Raw genomic sequence first — 23,042 nt, 5'->3', positions numbered from 1 at the left:
GTCCGCACATCCTTGGCGATGGCACGCCATATCCAATTTTTCTGGTAGGCGCTGACCTGCAGAGAAATAAACATAGAAAAAAAGGTATCAGCCATACCGTCCGGCTTCTTACACTCATGGCCCACCATATCCCTCACATCTCCTTACACACAGACATTGCCCACCATACATGGAGCATGCTGCCCAGGACCCTTCCATCCCCCCCCCCGCTTACACGAGGCCCTCACACACAGCACTCCATGCATTCATACCCCATGCATCGTGCTCACAGTGTACTCACCTGTTGGTCTGGAGGCCCATACAGCATTCAGTACTGGGGTAGGACCCCATCCACCAGTCTCTCCAACTCTGCAGCGGTGAAGGCAGGGGCCCTTTCCCCAGTGACACGAGCCATGGTCGGTTCCAGACACAGGTCACAGCAACACTTGCAGTGTAGGTCCTCTCCTGCTGAAGGTCAGGTAGAAAGTGAGTGAACAGATAGAAAATGGTGGTCACGTCTGCGGTGGTGCGTACTGTCATCGCCGGCGTACATCACCATTGGCCATCTGTAACCCATAGGGCCCATAGACAACCAATGAGGAGTTGCACAGCAGTACTCGACCGCCTCCCGCAACGGGGCACAAAGTCAGCGGCATTACCTCATGTCCATCCACACAGGATAGGCGGACGCCATTTCAGGGGGAGGGGGGGCAGGCCATGGCACCTAACTGCGTCACAGTACACATAGGTACCATTTGGATCTATCCAACAACATACTGTTTCATTCACAACATGCAATGCAGTGTACATTTTGGAAATGTGGAATACTGACAAGATGCTCATAGTTTTGCCCCCTAGATTGCAACTGCTGCAGATACATAGGAGATGGAGACACCCTCCCCCCCCCCCGGGTACAGGCCCCTGGTGGACTTGGCAACAATGGAGGACAGGCACATTATCCTCACCTACAGACTTCACAGGGCCACAATCCAAGAGCTGTGTGCCCAACTGGAGCCAGACCTGATATCTGCTATCCGTCACCCCACTGGGATTCCCCTCTTCTGCAGGTGCTATCTGTGCTCCATTTCTTGGCAACTGGTTCTTTTTAAGTGAGAGTGGGCTTGGCAGCAGGAATGTCACAGCCAATGTTTTCTATAGTGCTGACCAAAGTGTTGTCTGCCCTGACGAAACATGTGCAGCTGCATTGTTTTCCCCAAGGTGGAGGATTTGGCCACAGTGAAAGCTGACTTCTATGCAGTGGGACATATCCCCAACAATTATTGGGGCAACTTATGGTACACATATTGCCTTTGTTCCCCCCCTGGAGAAATGAACAGGTGTTCAGAAATCGAAAGAGCTTTCATTCGATGAATGTTCAGATAGTGTGCCTGGCGGACCAGTACATCTCCCATGTCAATGCAAAGTATCCTGGCTCTGTGCATGATACCTTTATCCTGAGGAATAGCAGCATCCCATATGTGATAGCGCAACTCTAGAGGCACCGGGTGTGGCTAATAGGTGAGCCCATGGTTCCTACCCAGTATATGTTGGTGTATGGGTATGGGGTTGGCCCTAAGGATTAGTGTTTGGCTAATAGGTATCCCTCGATTTTGCAGGTGACTCTGATTACCCCGAACCTCTCATGACTACTGACCCCAGTGAGGAAACCCAGGCCAAGGGCAGAGGAATGTGGCACATGGCGAACAAGAAGAATTATAGGGAGGACATTCGGCCTCCTGAAGGCCAGGTTTCAGTGCCTCCATCTAACAGGTGGTTCCCTGTGCTACTCACCCAAGAAGGTGTGTCAGTTCATCGTGGCATGTTGCACAACCTTGCCTTCCGTCGCCAGGCGCCTTTTCTGCAGGAGGATAAGGCTGGAGATGGGCGTGTGGCAGCGGTGGACCCTGTGGACAGTGACAAAGAAACCCTGTGGACAGTGACAAAGAGGAGGCAGAGGATGAGGATGTGGGCAATAGAACAGCAATCATATGACAGTACTTCCAGTGACACACAGGTAAGACACTGTAACTTCAGCTTCCGTTGACAGTTTTGTATTGGATATTGCCACTGGCAGGCTGATATTCCCACTACTATGGCCACTTACTGTACCCTTTGGCATGTCTATTTACAGATATCTGTGCCCACTCTGGCTCCTGGTGTGTTGACTGCAGCCAACTACAGGTCATACCTATGTATACATTACTGTACAGTTGAATTGCAATGTTTACAGCTTGTTTAACAAATACATAGTTTAATCAGTTGACTGACTCCATACTTGTATTTTTTACAAGGGATTTTATTTGTGTGTTAATAAGTGGATGGGGTATTGCTATGGGCTGGGGTGGTGGTGGAAGAGAGTCCAGGGTAAAGGTCCAGGCTATTTGTATCACAGGTGCACTGTCCAAGGGGGCATCGGAAGTGGAGCAATGGTAGTTCAAGATGGACAGGGTGACATAGTGGGGCAGAAGTGTGACATTCAGGAGAGTCTTATTTCCTGGCGGGGGTCTTGGCAATGTTCTCTGGCTTGTGCCTGGATCGCAAGGACCGTTTGTGTGGTGGTTCTCCTTCTGCAGGGGGAGGGGTGCTGATGGCCTGTTGTTCCTGTGGCGGGCCTCCTGTCCACTAGCATCAGCGGAGGTGGAAGGCTCTTCATCAGTTTGGCTAGTGTCAGGGGGCCGTTGGTGTGCCACTGCCTCCCTCATGGTGTTGGCCATGTGTGCCAGCACCACTGCAAAGGTGACCAGGGTGGTGTGGATGTCCCTCAGGTCCTCCCTGATCCCCAGGTACTGTCCCTCCTGCAGCCGCTGGGTCTCCTGCAAGTTGTCCAGTATCTGGCCCATCGTCTCCTGGGAATGGTGGTATGCTCCCAGGATGTTGGTGAGTGCCTTGTGGAGAGTTGGTTCCCTGGGCATGTCCTTCCCCTGTCGCACAGCAGTCCTCCCAGCTTCCTTGTTGTCCTGTGCCTCTGTCCCCTGAACCGTGTGCTCACTGCCACTGACCCCAGGTCCCTGATCGTCCTGTGTTTGTGGGGTTGCCTGGGGTCCCTGTAGTGGTGGACACACTGCTGACTGACGTGTCCTGGGGACAGTGGTATTGGCCCGCTGGGTGGGTGCTGTGCTGGTGTTTCCTGAGGGGGAAGGCTCTGTGGTGATATGGGACTGTGCCTGGGTAACCGACTGTCCCGAGGTCCCTGCTGGGCCAGGTTGGTCATCCTGATCCAGGCATGCAGAGCTGCTGTCATCACTGTGGGCTTCTTCTGTCCACGATCCTCCGCCATAGCTCCATCTTCCTGGCAATGGATGTCTGCTGCACCTGTGATCCGAATAGCTGTGGCTCTACCCCGATGATTTCCTCCACCATGACCCTTAGCTCCTCCTCAGAGAATCTGGGGTGTCTTTGTGGTGCCATGGGTGTAGTGTGAGTGGTGTGTTGGGGTGTGTGCTGTAAGGTGCATGGATGGTGTATGGGTGATGGTGTACTGTGGCTCTAGTTCTGTGGGTGATCTTGGTGTGTCTCTCAGTTGTCAATTTTCTTGAGTCGTAAAGGGTTGTAGGTAATGTGTGTGTTTTATAGTGATGTGGGTGTGTGAGTGTGGTGTGTTTATGTGTCAGGTGTGTAGTTTGAATTGTCCAATGTAGTGTTGTGTTGTTAGTGTGTGTTTTTTTAGCGCAGCAGTATGTACCGCCAATGGTTTACCGCGGTTGAATGTCTGCCGTGGTGATTCGTGGGTCATAATGCTGTGGGAGTAGTTCTGTTGGCGTAACAGTGTGGGTTTTGGTACTGCCAGTTTATCACTGACCTTTGGGCTGGCGGACTTGTGTGTGTCTCTGTATAGTGACGGATTGCTATGTGTATGTCATAATAATATGGGTAGTGGTAAACCGCCGCGGCGACGGTATGTTGGCGGCAGTCGGCATGGCTGTAAGCGGGACTTACCCCCAATGTCATAATGATGGCCTTTATCTATTATGGAACAGCAGGTCCATTTTCTAGCAGAAGCTTCTTTTGATGCCTTGGGGGTGATTGCAGGGCATCAGCATCTCTGGATGTGATCATGGAGGGGGGGGGGGGGGGGGGGAGTGCTGCGCAGAAAATACTTATTATGCATCTCCCATTTCAGGGATCTAAACTGTTTGGCCAAAAGTTAGAAGACTTGATTAAGAAATCTGCAGAGGATAGGAAGTTGTTGACACCCATTAGACCTCCTGGCAGAGGAAGAGGTTTTAGTTACAGGAAAGCATTTGGTCCATCTACCTCCACCTAACCTTCGCAGCAGGGGTCGTGGCGGGGTGCCCGCTGCGACATATAAAGACAAGTTTTCTCCAGCCTTCTCCTCAGCCTCCTAAGGCATGACTATGGACGGTTTGTTCAAGGGCCAGAATTATCAGTCCTGTTGCATATTAGGGAGATAACTGGCTCTTCTAACATGGATGCTATTATGGCTGAGCTTTGAGAGATTTGTAGCTCCATTTAAGCCATTAGAAACAGTTGATCTCAAGTATTTTTCTTATAAAGTGCTATTTCTGGTGGCTCTCTGTTTAGGTCGGAGGATTGGGGAACTTTGGGTCCCTATCTGTTTTAATCCTTTTCTTCGTTTGTCCCAAACTGATTTTGAGACTGAAGACTTCATTTGTTCCTAAGGTCAGATCAGTCTTTCATATGTTTCAGAATCTGGTTCTTTCTTGTTTATTTTCCCAATTCTTCATCTCCCAAAGAGGAAGAGACTTGCATACTTTACACAGAGCCCTGTCTGTTTATGTGGCAATGATAGGGTCTTTCCGAAAAGTTTAATCATTGTCTGTGACTTTTGGTTTGTATGGTAAGGGGCTACAGCCTTCTTTGGCTACTCTGAGAAGATGGCTAAAACAAACATATTGACATATGAGAAATCCGGCTCTTCTTAGCCAGGTCCCGTGCAAGGAAGATCATCCAGAGGTATGGCTGCGTTCTGCACCATGTTAAAAGGTGCTTCCATATAGGGCATATTTATAGCAGCTTTCTCTTGCATGTTCATGACTCATTATCATTTATATGTGGAAGAGGGTGCTTAAACTAATTTTGGTGAGCAGGTGTTAGATACTTTTCACCAAAATGCTTCCGTTTGTTGCTTAATAAACGGTGTTTTGCAGCATGGATTCATGCCTGTGGTCTAATTCTGTTTCCCTCTATTAAGCTTCGGTACTATCTAAACCTGTCCAGACTGGGATGAGGAAAACGGGATGAGAATATAATGCCTCAATTACCTACCAGTAATCTTCATTACTCTTAGTTCAGGTCAGTCCAGTTTTGCCCTCCACCCCATCCCTAAGGGAAGAGGCAACCAGAAGTTAATTGCAGTATTTCTTTTATTTGGGTTTCTATCTAGGTATTACAGGATGTGGTAATGCCAGCTTCCTCTCATATAGTAGTGGCTGTAAGTAAAAGTCGCCCATATTTAGCTACGCAAAGCTCCATAATAACATCATATTAAATATTACTCTACTCACCCATAGTAGAACCGCTCCTGATGAGATATGAGCAAAAACGATGTGGTACTGACAACTTCCTCTGTATACAGCGGTGGCAGGAAGAGGAAGTCAGCCATATTTAGTGTCATTTTTTTACGTTGATTCTAGCTTGGTACAACTTATTCTGGGGAGGAGATGGTCATCTCACCGAGTAAGGACTGTGACGAGGTAGACCTGAACTAGAAGTAATGAAGATTACTGGTAGGTAACCAAGGCATTAATTCTGCTTACTGCACAAATGGCAAGAGATAAACGCTGCAACAAGCATTGCTTTCTGCTGTTGCCATGTTTGAATGATTAGCAATTTAATAATTAATTAACTCAGATTCTGTTTTTATTAACACATCAGACTGGGTCATAGATAAACCTGTAAAAGAATTCTCAGAAATAAATCAACAGCTCACATTATAACACTCAGCTCATAGTTCACATGGGCACACGCTCTGTGCGAACCATCTTTCCATATGTGGAAGTACAGAGCTATGAGTTTTTACAAGAAGTAGTGAGATGAAGCGTAATTAACATTATAATGGTTGTTAAAACGGTTATATAGAGGATACCTTATAAAAAAGCAGCAAATGATATGTTGTAACAGACGGATAAATATTAACACATCCTTAATATAAAGTTCGATTTCATGGTGATTTCCACTCTTCAGAAAGACACAACAGCTTGTACTCATACCACATCCTGGCCAAAGTGTGTTGTTCCTGTGGCCCTCAACAACTGCCCGTCTGAAATAAAATGCTAGTTTCAATGTTGTTGGTTGATTTGCCTTATAAAGAGGAATGGAGTAAGTGCATAGTGAATGATGTATATGTAAATTGTCATTACCACTCAGCCACCTGCGTTCTGTCCTACTGGGACTATTGGGAAGAACGTCTTTTTGACATCCTAGGGCTACTATTAGATTGACACCAATTCCCAGAAAAGTTATCAAGGCACAGTGTGGCACTCCGTTTCACCAGAACCAGTGACTGAATAATTAGTAAATTGCTCCTGGATATCCTCAATAATATTGGGATCAAAGACACTCCTTTGCCATTCTAAACTCCTTTCTCTCTGACAGAGAACAATCAGTCACCCTTAATGAGTTTGTCTCTAGTCCCTTCTCCTCCTTGGGTGGCACCTCAAGGTTTATCACTGAGCCCTACACTTTTTAATATATACATCACACCACTGGCCAGTTTGATTAGCACTTTTGGTTCTTCCATAGTGTCATCTGCAGACAACACACAAATGGTTGTCTTTATCTTAAATGACGGTTCCATGGCTGTATGTCGGAAGTGGGAGATTGGATGAAGGGCAATTGTCTTATACCTACTTCTGGGAAGACTGAGGTCCTCCTGTTTGGTAATGACATTTCTTTTTGGTCCCCTATTTGATCGCCACAGTATATGAGAACTCTTCCAACTCCTGTTAAGAAAGTAAGGAATTTAGGTGTCATGTTTGATGACAAGCTGACCTTTGGAGATCAAATTAACACAGACATCACATCCTCATTTCAAATCTTATGGATTATAAAAAAAATATTCCATGCATTACTTTAGAACTTCAGAAGACTGTAATTGTGACACTTGTTCTTTTCAAAATTGACTATTGCAGCGTGCAGTACATGAATATGCAGCAGCAACGACTGCTGAACAATTCTTCAGACCCTTTAGATTGCAGCAACTTGCAAGCTTTTAGGCATTCCCAAGTTCCAATTACTATCTCAGGCTCTGCATAAGCTTCACTGGTTACCGATTAGGAAACATATTGCCTTTAAGGCTCTTTGTATTGCCCATAACGCCCTTCATGGTGCTGGCCCTGACTACCTTAAGCGCAGCTTCAACTGGTACACTTCCATTAGGACACTTCACTTTACCTCTGCCAAAAATGCAAGGGTTCCTAAATTCAAACACTCTTCCTGGGGTGGCAGACGTTTTACTTGCTGCACTGCCAAACTATGGAAGAAGCCTTACTCCAAATCTGGAATCCGTAGACCAATCTACTTTACTTTAGAAAGGCTTGAAAAACCTGGTTGTTCTCTAACTAGCAATGGACCATTTGAGCTTATGATTCTACTTGACAGTTGCTAGCACTAACAGGTCCCTGGGCATTTGTTGGCTTTATAAGAATATATCATATCACATTTCAAAAAAGTGCTTCATTAACAGTGCCCATGCATCGGTTCAGCAGTCAGCAGAATCCTCTGCAGTTGATCCAGTCAGAACTTGGAACCCCAAACACAATTTTTTAAAAAGCACAGCAATTTAGTCAGGAAACTAATTATTTACCATGGAAAGAAACCAGACCCTGAAAATTGTTTAATCCAAGAAATACAGGTTAGTACACACTACTACACATATCCTCCCTTGAAGATAGATAAACAAGTAAAATAATTAATACAAGATAAAACTATGCAGCAAACTCTTATAAACATTACCATAATGGATGAAACACAAGATACCGTTAGAAAATCACCCTTTTTCCATAGTGAAATATCTTCAGTCTTCTTTGGTATTATGGTCTTCGTTGAAACATATACATTTCCCACGTTCAGAAACTGATCGGGAAAACTGATTGAAGTCATGGTCATTACACAAGGGAACACACTGGGGCTGCTCCCTCTCTCCCCCCTTATTTGCCTTGGCCATGTTATCTTATTGTGTGTGTGCCTGTAAAGCACAATATCACCTGTGAATGTATTCTGGTGCTAAGCAGAAGTGTGTGCCAAGCCATACCGAAGGTTGGGGGCAGGTGGGACTGAAAAGCCAAGTCTTCACGGCCATAGAGCCACTGGAGTGGTGGACAGTCTGGAATCAGAATTAGGAAGTACATACACATGATTTCCCTTTATGCAAACAATGTCCTGTTGCACCCCAGTGATGCAGGGATGACCTATAACAAGTCTTACAGGTTTTAGAGAACTTCAATGGCACCTGAGGTCTGAAACTCAAAAGGATAAAATCTTAAACCTTGTCTGTTCCCTATGAGATCTGTGGTAGAACAGGCAGACTTGATGTTGCCGGATTTACCTCTTTCCTGGGACACTCTCACATTCTGATATATGGTAGAGGTCTTACAGGTTTTAGAGAACTTTGGGAACATATCATGTCTGAGAGCCAGCCAAGCCAAATTGTGTCTGTTCCCTCTTAGGTCGGTGGTGAGACAAACAGAGATGACATTGCCAGAATTCTCTTTCCAAAGTAGTTTTTTTATTGAAGCAATGCTGTCTCTCTCATAGGGAAACAGTGGGTTACATTATAACAACATATAATGCTTAATTTTGGTTTGAGCAGTTAGAGAAATGATTCAGGGACTTTGGCTGGCGAATAGCTCCCCTGTGTTGAGATGTGGATTGCTCTGAGAAAGTGGAAAAAAGCTTTGGATTTTGATAGGTGTTTTCTTTCCTTGAACAGGATGGCCTAGTGGTTGCGCTCGGCCGCTTCCCGAGCTTCACAAGGTTCCTACCTTATCATTGGCAGATAAAGTTCACACATAGGCCTGCATCCCTTTATCTTTCTAGTCAGCTTTGCTCCAAACTCAGTGGGAGAACTGGTCTGGTGTGATCAAAACGAGGGTTTGCCCATTACCATAGCCACACCTCTGGTTAAGCACAGGGAGCTCTGACAATGGGAAGAAGGGTTCTGCCATGTTAGATTTAGGTAGAGAATGGAACTCTGTGACACTTTACAGCAAACCACACACAAAGTGCTGCAAAAGTGGAAAGGGTCACCCCACGGAATGTTTACCCCATTGGTTAGGACGTGGCAAGGAGTTTCCCCCATCCACAGGCTGGCACTGGGCATAAATGTGGCATGCACAATACCCCTCTCACAGCACTCCTTTGCCTACAAAGATCAGAAGCAAGGCTGCCCTGCTGTTTGAATCCTGAAGGAAGACTGGACCTGCTTGCCTTGAAGCCAAGATCTCAAAAGTGACTCCAAGGGTCAGCTGGCTGAGCTGCTTGAGCTAAAGGGACCCAAGCTTCTAGAGGTTTTTCCTCCAAGTGCCCACCTGACCAGGTCCAACAGGACCTGCCCTGGACCCAGCCACAGCCCTCTGCTGGAGTGAGTCTTGATTCCCAAGAGCTCTCCTCACAGTCCTGGATTCATGGCTGGTGTCAAAGGGTACTCCTTCTAAGGTTTCCTGAAACATGGGACTTAGAAACCTTTAGGCCATATTTTTGCTCTGAAAACTGAGGGGACCAGGGCCAACCTGCCACACCGATCTGGTAAAGGTGCATAGCTGCTGGGCCAGCAGGACCTTGCAGAGAGGGTATTTGGCCTAGAGGAGTCCTTTTCGGCTACAGCCTGCTGCCTAGCCCTGCTGAGTCCAAAGGTAAAACTTTTCACCAGGACAAACCCAGTCCTTGTATCCAACCCTCTTTTGCAACTGGCCGTAACTTTTGATTTTGTCCTGGTCAAGCGCAACCAGTTGACCACAGTAGGTGCTTAATGTTTTTTGGCACTATTTTGTACCTTAAGCTTTAAATATTTATAACTCTGGTTTTACTGGTTGGATTTTATTAAAATATTCTGGATTTTTCACAATTGGTTTGAGATTTTTCTTGTTTTGTATTTCACTATATTGCTGTTTGAGTTCTTCCATTAACACTTTACACATTGCCTCTAATTAATTCTGACCACTTTTTTGCTAAGATACCAGGGGGTTAAGCACAGGTTTAATTTGTAACTTTAGTGGTTCACCCTGACAAGGATTGTGATCATTCTTTATACCCTCTTCAATATGACCCAATTTCTTAATTGATGTTCAGCAGTGGGATTCAGTACATGTGTTTTTGAAATACTACTCAGTTATCCGAGTAAAACCAAAAATTCCTTTATAATCTGACAAAAATCGATTTTTGTTTTTAAAAATTCTCCTTTATGTTTAATTATGAATGATTTCCTTTTCCCCACGTTTCACTCCCATAGTCATATGTCGCACCTGTAATTTTTGCAAGAATGTTGGAGGGTCTCAGCAACATTGAACACTTCACTGTGGCAGAGGTGAAAAAAGTTGTGTGAGGAGAGGGGTTCAAGTTAGCAAAGAGCTCCAAGAAGCTTAAGTACTGGATAAACCTCACAGCCTGAGAAGAGGTCCGCATGTTGCAGTCTCCACCATAGGGGTAGGAGGATCATGGTGCAGAGGAGGATGAAACAGAGGAGGAGAGAGAGGATGTCCTGAAAATGGACCAAGAGGAGAGGGAAGGGCCCACAGGGCTGAGGTTCCCTGCTTTGTCCAGAGCAACAAGCAGTGTGTCCTCTCGCAATCTGACCCCAGGAGAGATAGAGTATCCTGAGTTACGGAGTCCAGTGAAGATGCTGGCAGCACCACAGAGGTAACTAGAGGAGGTCCACATCCTTAAAGAACAGGTACATACCTTTGTTGTGTGGGGTGACAAGGGCAGGTGGTTTGAGGCCTATGAGGTGGCACAGAGTCTCAGAATCGGATTGAGGGGTCTAGTCCCTAGAAGCATACACAAGTCACTGGCGGGGATACCCTTCTGTCCCTGAACAGGGCTGACAGGATGAGGTATGCCCCCATTAAGGAAGCCATTGTTGTCAAGCCTTGGTATAAAACAATGTATAAATACATGGTATTATAATCTGAAGCAACAGATTTAGCTTCAAAATGTTGAAGTTTTGTTGTCTATAGGGATGGCAAACTTTCACTTAAGTTGAAACCCACGCCTTTTTATCATAAATAGGACTGCAATATTAATATAGGGCTGTTTTTTTCCAACAAGAAATTATAGACATATACAATCTATATATGCACTATATATACACACGTAATTCGAAATTAGGACTACTTTTCCTGCAGTGAACAAAACAGTATACTGCAGAAACTGTCGATGGCGTTACCATTTAAGCTCTTGTTAATTAAATATGCTCTTTTCTAATTAGAGATGAAACACTGCAATAGCAAATATTAATACAAAACTGCAACGAATGTTACAATACTCGTAATGTGGCTACATCTTTCTTTCCTTTTAACGTGTTATATTTAAAAGCAAATTTCTAACACTTGGACCTCTCATTCATTTTCTCCTCAATACTGCAAGGTTTCTGTTATTTTGTTTTTTCCGGTCCGAGTTTTGACATACTTATTAATGCCCCTTACTAGAACGGTGACTAGTACTTACAATCTTCAATACAAACACATTTTAGAAAAGGAAAGCCAAATTAAGTTACCCAGACAGTTAATAGTATGACAATACTATAAGTGTCGAAAAGTAAAGGGGTACACATAACATTTAGACCTTTTTTACATAACTGTATGTTTCTTATTCTACATGACCTTTCAACATAAGGAACCAAGAAAATAAAAAGCAGTTATACTACAAAGAATCTCAGGCTACTGTGCATTAAGAGTGTTCCTATGGGTGCAAAGACATATAAACTCTTATTTCATCAGACACAAACAACAATGCTCTAAGAACAAATAACAACAGACGAGATCATAAATGCGCAGCTTTTCCCATTAGTTGCCAGCACATGCTTCATCTATCTTGTCCTCGACAGGGACGTAGACACAATATATCGGCATTATCAAGAGGCTTCTTTGCACTCTGGGGATTGCCTTCAACGTGACAGAGAAAACTGTCGAGGCATCAAATGTAATAAGGACTTCCGAAAGAAAGTCAAAAGATAAATTGAATCTTTTTTCTGTTCATCATTCAGGATATAACGTATTGTTCTAAAATAATTTCATCGACTTTTACGGTGATGTTCACCAAACCGAGACAGGTCCGCATCGCACGTTAAATATGCGGGAGGCTGTAATAGTTTTACATAATAGCAAGACAAATGTTCATCACCAGGACTACCACAGCTATAAGGAGGTCGTAGTGCTTCAGTCTCATCTCACCCTTGTACAAGTATTCATAAAGAGCGAGTTTCGGTGCTGTACCACAATACTCGTATTTAAATCCCCATAATTGAACGCTTTGCCTATTATTTCGAGTATGATGAAAGTGGTGTTGCTGTAAATTGGCAGATGCTCCACTCTGCTATATTTGTTGTACTTAGGCCCCTGTCAGAGGTAATCACTTTTTCAATTGACATCAGTGTCAGATGGCTTTGCTGTGGGAAACAAAATGCTAGCGGCACATCTCTCACAAGGCCAGCGGCTTTAGAAAGCCAGAGGACCCTCACTCCTTAGGGTGATCCTTCCTTTGCCTATCTTTCTTGCCTGGGTCTGCCAAGTAAGGCATGTCACTCCTGGGCAGGAAAATTCAGCATGACAGCAATGTGTCCCATGTAGCGGGAAAAAGAACTTCTCACAGCACCAAGGCACTTGCTCTTTTCTTCAAATATATTTACTGGTTGTATAGACACACAATAAAACACAGTAATGGCATCGTACAAACAAAATGGCAGCGCGAATCTGCTGCGCCTCATGTCTCTGCACATATTTCACCTGTAGGAGGTATTCAAAGTATATATTTGGTCAAATCAGTCTTTCCAAGGGGACAAGTCTTTAAAACTCATTAACCAACAATGCAACTCGCACATTCTCGCTACGTCCCACCACCAACAGAAATTAGGATCATGCAATCCTAACACAATTTCAGGACTTTTGTGTCATTGCGAGGTGCCACACGGGAGTCACTAGAAGGTAAGTTTGTAGAGGACATAGGGACACCACCAATTCCCAGTACTTCGTAATTCTTGCAGTGCTGTACAATTCCTTGTGAGATGCAAGAAGTCCGCCTCAGGAGCCAGACACCTCTCGCAGCGCGCATCAGCTCGAATACCCATACTCTTCAATCTACGGGCATACAATTCAAGCGATGTAGAAAACTGAAGTGAATAAGGTGCAGTCTATAGTTAGGGGACAGCTCTCTCATATGCAAGCAGCATCGATGCCACATGTCATCAGGAATGGTTTTGCCTATGTCCGTCTCCCAGTGGGTTTGAGCTTTGATCTCAGCCTCAGACGCCACGTTCTGCATGCAAACATATAGACTCGCGATAAGCCTGCACGGGGATTGCGTTTGATATATAAGATCCAACACTCAGCATACCGGGGGCATTACAGGAAAGCAGGGGTAGCGCGCGCGAAGCATGGCACGAATTCTGAGAAAGAATAAATGGTGCAGTGCAGTGTCATGCACATCACCAAGTGCAGCCTCCAAGGGGATAAAAATCGTGTCTGAAAACCAAGATCTTTAAGTTGGACTCTTGAAGGAACTCACAGACTCGGACGCCCTCCGAAAACGGCATGTCCGCAACATCTTGCACCAGCATCAAAGGCGCAAAGGGCTATCGCACACCAGCGCGCCGAAACAGCATAGTCCAGATACCTCGCCGTACAAGCCACAGTATCCACCCCTCACGGTCTGGGTCTAATCGTGCCACCAATCACCCGGGGCAGCCTGTCAGGCCACAATGCGTCACACTCAGGAGCCAAGTGTGGCAGGTATCATATAGGGTGCAGCCAGAAATGCGCAAAATGAGCCTGTGCGCAGTGATAATAAAGTTCTAGATCCGGGGCCGCCAAACCACCCAGTTCAAATGGAAGTGTCAGTTTTACCAATGAAATTCTGGGCTGACGAGAAAGCTCATTGTAAGGACAAGTGGTAGACTGAGAAATAAATACAGGAATTTGGGCAGACTAACCATCTTGCTATCGCTATGCGGCCTGTCAGCGAGAGCAGCAATGAACGCCACACCTCCACCTTTTCTTCCAACCATGCAATGGCTTTGCCGTAATTTGCTGACCAAAGTGTATTAATGTCCCTACTCAGCCAGATACCTAAATACCGCACCGGTCCAGCAGCCCAGCTGAGGGGATATCTAGAGGGGCACTGCACCGTAGCCTCGGACAAGGGCAGCACCACCGACTTGGACCAGTTGATGGTGATCCCAGAAATCCGCCCAAAGCAAACTCTCTCATCTAGCAGAGCATCAAGGTGCAGCTGCGGATCGCGAACGTATCGCGGACATCATCCGCATACATAGAGATCAATATTGGATGCTGTCGAAATGCCAATCCCCTTTGGTTATGGTGCTGCCTCAGGCATGGCACAAGCGGTTCCATCGTGACCGCAAAAAGCAGTGGAGAGAGTGGGCATCCTTGGCGAGTGCCCCTAGCAATTTAAAAGGGGTCAGAAATTGTCCCATTGACTCTCAGCCGAGCGGACAGCTGCGAGTACAGCAGGTGAATAAGTTGAAAGAACCTAGGACTCAACCCTACCCTAGCTAACAAAGCAAACATATTCGGCCACGCAAGAGAGTCAAAGGCCCAAGTGGCATCAAGGAACACCGCTGCAGCATGGTCATCAGGATCGATCATGCTAGATAGTGCAAAGTAGGTGCGGAGATTGTGCAAAGTAGAGCGCCCCGGCACAAAGCCAGACTGATCCAGCAGCACCAAGGAAGGGAGCAAGGGCTGCAATAAGTTTTGACAGAATCTATTATCTATGTTTATTAATGAGAGGGGCCGATATGAATCGCAACAGCACGTAACTTTCCCGGGCTTCAAAATAGTCACGATGAGGGCCTCCCGCAATGAGGCTGGGAGAACACTAGACCTCCAGGAGATGCAGCGCTAATATATCTGCATATTCCTTATAGAAGGATGGCGTCAGGCCATCCAGCCCGGGGGCCTTATCACCCGGCAGACTTTGTATAGCCTGGATCACATCGTCCACTGAGATGGGAACGTCTAGATATTGCCTATGTGAATTCTCAAACCACAGTAGGCTGGATATCTTCAAAGTAGTCAGTGGCAGCCGCAGATCTCAGCCCCAGTGCTCAGCATACAGGTCATAATAGAAGTCAGTGAGGGCTCGCCTGATCTCCTCAGTGCTGATATGCCACACACCAGCCGAATCAGTCAGCTCTACAATATAATTACTTGCCCACGGCTTACGACGCATTGCTGCTAGCGTTCGGCAGGCCCTCTCACCCTCACCATATCTCCTCGCCATAGCATCTATCCCTTGAAAACAAACCTAGCGAAGAGCGGCCCCCTCATACGGTGTGATCTTTCCTCTCAGTTCAGCCAGAAGGTCACCAGACCAGTCAGAGACCAATCGTTTTTCAAGATCAGCGAGCTGGACCTCCAGATTTGTCAGGTCCCATCTTAGCGCCTTCAGCACTATATGCAGTTTAGAAAGGCAGAGTCTGCAAATTACTACCTCAAAAGCCTCCCACACAGTGCCCGCAGAGGACACAGATCCCTGATTCTCTGCAAAGTAGTGCATGATGGCGTCATGGATCTCATCCCTAAAAACCTGATCTCTAAGCGCACCATGGGGAAGCCTCCACATAAAGGCGCGACCGGGGCCTCCAGGAACATGCAACTCCAGCATGACCGGCGAATGGTCCGACAAGGAACAGGCATTATGCTCAATGGACTGCATCCAGAGCTCTACGTCGCTGGTGTCAAGCCATCTATCTATAAGGGACCAACTGCCATGCACATAATTGACACAGGTACCCTCCCTGTCAGTTCCATGTTTTGCCCTCCATAGGTCTGCCAAAGCACCTTCGGCCATCACAAGAGACAGGGCCTTAGCAGCTGCTACGTGCTGTGGCCTAGCCTGGCTGTCACGGTCCGCCACAAAATCCAGTACCACGTTGAAGTCCCACCCCCCCCACCCCTGAACAGCAGAGACCTGGAGCCCAGTGAGCCAATCAGCCGCCATACTTCCCCAAAAAATCAGGGTCATCAGTATTTGGGCCGTAGATCGGCACCAACCTATCTAGTAGTGTTCCTCTCAACATTACATAACGACCATTCGGATCCACAAGCACCTTTTCAGTACGCCATTGCAGCCCCTTGCGGATCAAGATCGCCACGCCCTGTGCATACCTCGAATACACTGCAGCATGACACTCACCAATCCAACCAGCTTACACCTGGTGTTTCCTGGTGTTTCGTGGCTTCCACCAGGAGAGTCTCTTGCAGCATACAGGTGTCTATCGCATGGCGCTGCATGTAGGCAGAGAGCAACCGCATCTTATGCCCATCATTCAGCCCATGAACATTCCAAGTGAGGCAGCGTACAGGCGTCATGCTTTTTTGTGCCATTCCAGCAATCTGCCAAAACACACAACTCCCATACCATCTCAATTAAGGCATCGGCTGAATGCAGGGGAAGGAACAGAAGAGAAAGGAAAAAGACAAGGAGAGTAAACAAAGTACAAAACATTACAGACCCCCACCCAGGCTGTAGGAAGTTGGCTCTGTATATACTATCTCAAAGTGAGAGATAGTGTGCACAGAGTCCAAGGGTTCCCCTTAGAGGTTGATAGTGGCAACATTAGATAATACTAATGCTCTTTTTTGTGGTAGTGTGGTCGAGCAGTAGGCTTATGAGAGGGTAGGGTTAAGCATTTGTTGTACACACACAGGCAATAAATGAGGAACACACATTCAAAGACTTAACTCCGGGCCAATAGTTTTTATATAGAAAAATATATTTTCTTAATTTATTTTAGAACCACAAAATTTGAGGTAAGTACATAAAATGCAAGGTACTTGACACAGGTAAGTATAGAGCTTTGATTTAAAACAGTAGTACACACAGTTTTGGTTAAAATGGCAATAAGCTATTTTAAAAGTGGACACAGTGCAACAATCAACAGTTCCTGGGGGAGGTAGGTTTGGTTAGGTTTCTCAGGTAAGTAAAGCACTTACACAGTCAATCTCCTGGGCACAGGCAGCCCACGGTTGGGGGTTCAAGGCAACCCCAAAGCCACAGCACCAGCAATACAGGGACGATAAGGTGCAGAGGTCAAATGAGGGCCCAAAACACATAGGTGCCTATGAAAAACAGGGGTGCGCCGGTCCTAGTCTGCTTACAGGTAAGTACCTGCATCCTCAGGGAGCAGACCAGGGGGGGTTTGTAGGGCACTGGGGACACACACACACACATGCCCACAAAACACACCCTCAGCGGCACAGGGGAGGCCGGACGCAGTAGGCAATGTAGGCATCAGGTTTGCTGTAGAAAGCAATGGAGCGACCCGGGGTCACTTAGGCAATGCAGGCAGGGCACAGGGGGGCTTCTCGGGCCAGCCACCGACTGGGCTAGGATGAGGGCCGTCTGCTGGTCACTCCTGCACTGGTAGGTGGTTCCTCTTGGTCCTGGGGGCTGCAGGTGCAGTGCTTGGTCCAGGCGTCGGGTTCCAGGCAGACGCGATCAGGGGGAGCCTCTGGATCCTCTCTGCAGGCGTCGCTGTGGGGGTGCAGGGAGGTCGACTCAGGGTGTCCACGTCGTTGGAGTCGCCTGGGAGTCCTCTCTGCGGTGTTGGTTTCTTCAAACTCAAGCCGGGGGCGTCGGGTGCAGAGTGTGAAGACTCACGCTTCTGGCGGGAAGTGGAGTCTCTTTAAAAGTTGCTTTAAAGTTGCAAAATTGTTGCAGTTTCTGAACAGCACTGCTGTTCTCAGGAGTTTCTTGGTCCTTTTTGTGCACAGCAGTCCTCTGAGGTCGCTGGCCCCGTCAGATGCGTCGCTGTGCAGGTTCTTTGAGTCTGGAGACAGGCCGGTAGGGCTGGGGCCAAGTCAGTTGGTGTCTCCGTCATCTCTGCAGGGCTTTCAGGTCAGCAGTCCTTCTTCTTTCTTCAGATTGCAGGAATCTGATTTGCTGGGTTCAGGGTCACCCCTAAATACTAAATTTAGGGGTGTGTTTAGGTCTGGGGGGCAGTAGCAATGGCTACTGTCCTTGAGGGTGGCTACACCCTCTTTGTGCCTCCTTCCTGAGGGGAGGGGGCACATCCCTATTCCTATTGGGGGAATCCTCCAAACCCAAGAAAGAGGATTTCTAAAGGCAGGGGCACCGCAGCTCAGGGCACCTTACCTGACTGGTAGGTGACTCCTCCTTGTCTTTCTCATTATCTCCTCCGGACTTGCCGCCAAAAGTGGGGGCTGTGTCCGGAAGGGTGGGCATCTCCACTAGCTGGGATGTCCTGGGGTGCTGTAACAACAGACAGAAGTCTTTGAGGCTCACCGCCAGGTGTTACAGTTCCTGCAGGGGGAGGTGAGAAGCATCTCCACCCAGTGCAGGCTTTGTTTCTGGCCACAGAGTGACAAAGGCACTCACCCCATGTGGCCAGAAACCTGTCTGGTTGTGGCAGGCTGGCAGAAACTGGTCAGCCTAGCACTAGGAGTCGGACTGGTATTCAGGTGGCATCTCTAAGATGCCCTCTGGGTGTATTTTACAATAAATTCCACACTGGCATCAGTGCGCATTTATTGTGCTGAGAAGTTTGATACCAAACCTCCCAGATTTCAGTGTAGCCATTATGGAACTGTGGAGTTCGTAATTGACAGACTCCCAAACCATATACTCTTTATGGCTACCCTGCACTTACAATACCTAAGATTTTGCTTAGACACTGTAGGGGCATAGTGCTCATGCAACTATGCCCTCACCTGTGGCATAGTGCACCCTGCCTTAGGGCTGCTACAGGGGTGACTTACCTATGCCACAGGCAGTGGGTTAAGGGCATGGCACTCTGAGGGGAGTGCCATGTCGACCTAGTCATTTTCTTCCCACCAGCACACACAAGCTGTGAGGCAGGGTGCATGTACTGAGTGAGCATAATACATGCTGCAGCCCTTAGAGATCTTCCCTGGCTAGAGGGCCCTTGGTACCAGGGGTAGCATTTACAAGGGACTTATCTGTGCCAGGGCTGTGCCAATTGTGGGAACAAAGGTACAGTTTAGGGAAAGAACACTGGTGCTGAGGCCTGGTTAGCAGGGTCCCAGCACACTTTCAGTCATAACTGGCATCAACAGAAGGCAAAAAGTTAGGGGGTAACCATGCCAAGGAAGGCATTTCCTTATACACGCTGACCCCCCCTATTTGGTCAGTACTACAATCCCGCCCAAACCCAAATACATATCCCATAACATAATAATAAACAGCTTGAATGGACTCATCCAATGGGGCGTCAACGAGGCCACCCGAGAACCATCCTAAATGGGATGGATGGGCAAGGGGACTCACAATGTAAGGAATATAGCAGAACAGACCGCACCAACATTTAAATCAACAACAAAGTCGCAGGCTTCAAAACACCGGACAGGGCCACAGGGACCCAAAACAGTAGAATGAATTCAGTCATTGTCACTAAGAGCATCACCCTCTCCGCTAGCAGCACACGGGTACTCCAGCGGCAACATTTTTGGACACAGAATTAGCGTATTTGTAGGAAGTTGGCTCTGTATGTACTATTTCAAAGTAAGAAATAGTGTGCACAGAGTCCAAGTGTCCCCCTTAGAGGTAAAATAGTGGCAAAAGTATATAATTCTAATGCTCTCATTTGTGGTAGTGTGGTCGAGCAGTAGGCTTATCAGAGGGTAGTGTTAAGCATTTGATGTACACACAGGCAATAAATGAGGAACACACACTCAAAAACTTACTCCAGGCCAATAGGTTTTTATATTGAAAAATATCTTTTCTTAGTGTATTTTAAGAACCACAGGTTCAAGGTTTGCATTAAACACTTTAAATGTAAGGTACTTCACTTAGATACTTTAGGAACTTTGAATAAAAGCAATATCATATACAGTCTTTGTAAAAATGGCAATAAGTTATTTTCAAAGTGGACACAGTGCAAAAATCAACAGTTCCTGGGGTAGGTAAGTAAAGGTTAGATTAGGAGGTAAGTAAAACACTTACCAGTCTCAGTTCTGGGGCATAGGCAGCCCACCGTTGGGGGTTCAAGGCAACCCCAAAGTTACCACACCAGCAGCTCAGGGCCAGTCAGGTGCAGAGGCCAAAGAGGTGCCCAAAACACATAGGCACCTATGGAGAACAGGGGTGCTCCGGTTCCAGTCTGCCAGCAGTTAAGTACCTGCGTCCTCGGGGGCAGACCAGGGTTTTTTTTGTAGAGCACTGAGTGGGGGGGGGGGGGGGCACACAAGCAGGCACACAGAACACACCCTCAGCGGCACAGGGGCGAGCGGGTGCAGTGTGCAAAGCAGGCGTCAGGTTTCAGGTAGGAAACAATGGAGGGACCCGGGGGTCACTCTAGCGGTGCAGGCAGGCACGGGGGGGCTTCTCGGGACAGCCACCACCTGGGCAAGGCAGAGGGTCACCTGGGGCTCACTCCTGCGCTGAGGTTCGGTTCCTTCAGGTCTTGGGGGCTGCGGGTGCAGTGTTGGTTCCAGGCGTCGGGTCCCTTGTTACAGGCAGTCGCCGTCAGGGGGAGCCTCTAGATTCTCTCTGCAGGCGTCGCTGTGGGGGCTTAGGGGGTCATCTCTGGTTACTGACGGGCTCGCAGTCGCGGGGGGGGGGAGGTCCTCCCTGAGGTGTTGGTTCTCTCAATCTCGAGCCAGGGGTGTCGGGTGCAGAGTGTGAAGTCTCATGCTTCCGGCAGGAAACATGCAGTCTTTGGAAGTTGCTTCTTTGTTGAAAAGAAGTAGCAGGTTTTGAGCAGGACCGCTGCTCATGGGAGTTTCTTGGTCCTCTAGTCCAGCGCAGTCCTCTGAGGCTTCAGAGGTCGCTGGTCCCTGTCGGATGCGTCACTGTTTGCAGGTTTTCGAAGTTGGAGACAGGCCGGTAGGGCTGGGGCCAAAGCAGTTGTCGTCTTCCTCCTTCTCTGCAGGCTTGTAGGTCAGCAGTCCTTCTTGTTTCTTCAGGTTGCAGGAATCTGATTTCCTGGGATCTGGGGAGCTCCTAAATACTGAATTTAGGGGTGTGTTTAGGTCTGGGAGGGCAGTAGCCAATAGCTACTGTCTTTGAGGGTGGCTACACCCTCTTTGTGCCTCCTCCCTGTGGGGAGGGGGGCACACCCCTAATCCTATTGGGGGAATCCTCCAAACTCAAGATGGAGGATTTCTCAAGGCTGGGGTCACCTCAGCTCAACACACCTTAGGGGCTGTCCTGACTGGTGGGTGGCTCCTTGTTTTTCTCATTATCTCCTCCAGCCTTGCCGTCAAAAGTGGGTGCAGTGGCCGGAGGGGCGGGCATCTCCACTAGCTGGGATGCCCTGGGGCGCTGTAACTAAAGGGTTACAGTTCCTGCAGGGGGAGGTGAGAAGCACCTCCATCCAATAAAGGCTTTGTTCCTGGCCACAGAGTGACAAAGGCACTCTCTCCATGTGGCCAGCAACATGTCTGGTGTGTGGCAGGCTGGCAGAAACTGTTCAGCCTACACTAGAAGTCGGGTAGGTATTCAGGGGGCATCTCTAAGATGCCCTCTGGGTGTATGTTACAATAAAGTGCACATTGGCATCAGTGTGCATTTATTGTGCTGAGAAGTTTGATACCAAACTTCCCAGTTTTCAGTGTAGCCACTATGGAACTGTGGAGTTCGTGTTTGACAAACTCCCAGACCATATACTCGTATGGCTACCCTGCACTTACAATATCTAAGGTTTTGCTTAGACACCGTAGGGGCATAGTGCTCATGCACATATGCCCTCACCTGTGGTATAGTGCACCCTGCCTTAGGGCTGTAAGGCCTGCTACAGGGGTGACTTACCTATGCCACAGGCAGTGTGAGGTTGGCATGGCACTCTGAGGGGAGTGCCATGTCGACTTAGTCTTTTTCTCCCCACCAGCACACACAAGCTGTAAAGCAGTGTGCATGTGCTGAGTGAGGGGTCCCCAGGGTGGCATAACACATGCTGCAGCCCTTAGAGACCTTCCCTGGGATCAGGGCCCTTAGTACCAGGGGTACCAGTTACAAGGGACTTACCTGAGTGCCAGAGTTGTGCCAATTGTGGAGGCAAAGATACAGTTTAGGGAAAGAACACTGGTGCTGGGGCCTGGTTAGCAGGGTCCCAGCACATTTTCAAATCATAACTTAGCATCAGCAAAAGCAAAAAGTTAGGGGGTAACCATGCCAAGGAGGCATTTCCTTACAGTATTTAACAGCCAGTTTTGGGCCAGTGAAAAAGTGCAGCTAATGCTACACGCGTAGTTAAGCAGGATAAATGAGGGAGTATTTGGCATCGGTCTGGCTCAGAGTGCGTTTGGCCGACAGGAAATCCCTATGGGCTGCCTGCACCCCAGGAGTGTAGTCTGGGAATATACTCAGTTCAGTATTATTGTAGATCACAGGACAAAGCTCCCTGGCCAGTCTAAATATGGTATCCCTATCTCTGTAGTTCAGTAAACGTACAATAATATGGCGCACTGGATCCCCCAGCGGAGGCTGTGGCTCCAGAGATCTCTGGGCCTTCTCCACCACCAACACCCGGGAGAGCTCGTCGGGGAATAACGCAGAGAGCATGGTCTCGACATAGTTCTCCATGCGCCCCATGTCTGTTGACTCCGGAAGGTCCAAATTGCAGAAGTTACTCCGGCAGGAGCATGCCTCAAGGTCCTCATTTTTATTCTGGATCATCTCCAGCACGCAATCCATGCCAGCAACTGTTCCCCGTCTCCGCAGCAATTGTCCTCCAGCTCCGAAGTGCGGAATTCTAGCTTCTCAAAGCGGGCATCATGACCATCTACCCGTTACTTTAAATGATCCATTTGTTCAGTTAAATGGTTGAGCTTGGCGTCAATACTGGCCAGGCTTTGCTTGAGGTTAAGAACATAGCCTTCACAGAGGACGTAGAGGTCTCTTCCTCAAGCGGCAGGTCATCCGCCGCC

The 23,042-nt window shown here is 47.6% G+C and overlaps 1 protein-coding gene across 3 annotated transcripts in view; it reads right to left on the bottom strand.

The window, feature by feature from the left end:
- KBTBD3 (kelch repeat and BTB domain containing 3) overlaps positions 1-23,042 on the bottom strand; it is a 133,102-nt gene that overhangs the window by 57,667 nt on the left and 52,393 nt on the right. The window contains exon 2 of one of the 3 annotated variants that reach the window (XM_069202343.1): positions 6,811-6,902. The exons of the other annotated variants lie outside the window; for them this stretch is intronic. Within the exon in view, the coding sequence (XP_069058444.1) occupies positions 6,811-6,849 (39 nt within the window). The 5' untranslated portion in view covers positions 6,850-6,902. The remainder of the gene's footprint in view (positions 1-6,810; positions 6,903-23,042) is intronic. 3 annotated transcript variants of the gene reach the window in all.

Source organism: Pleurodeles waltl, chromosome 8 (assembly GCF_031143425.1).
Source record: "Pleurodeles waltl isolate 20211129_DDA chromosome 8, aPleWal1.hap1.20221129, whole genome shotgun sequence".
Lineage (NCBI taxonomy): Eukaryota > Metazoa > Chordata > Amphibia > Caudata > Salamandridae > Pleurodeles > Pleurodeles waltl.
The sequence above is the reverse complement of the archived record's forward strand: the minus strand, read 5'-3'. Positions and strand labels throughout refer to the sequence as shown.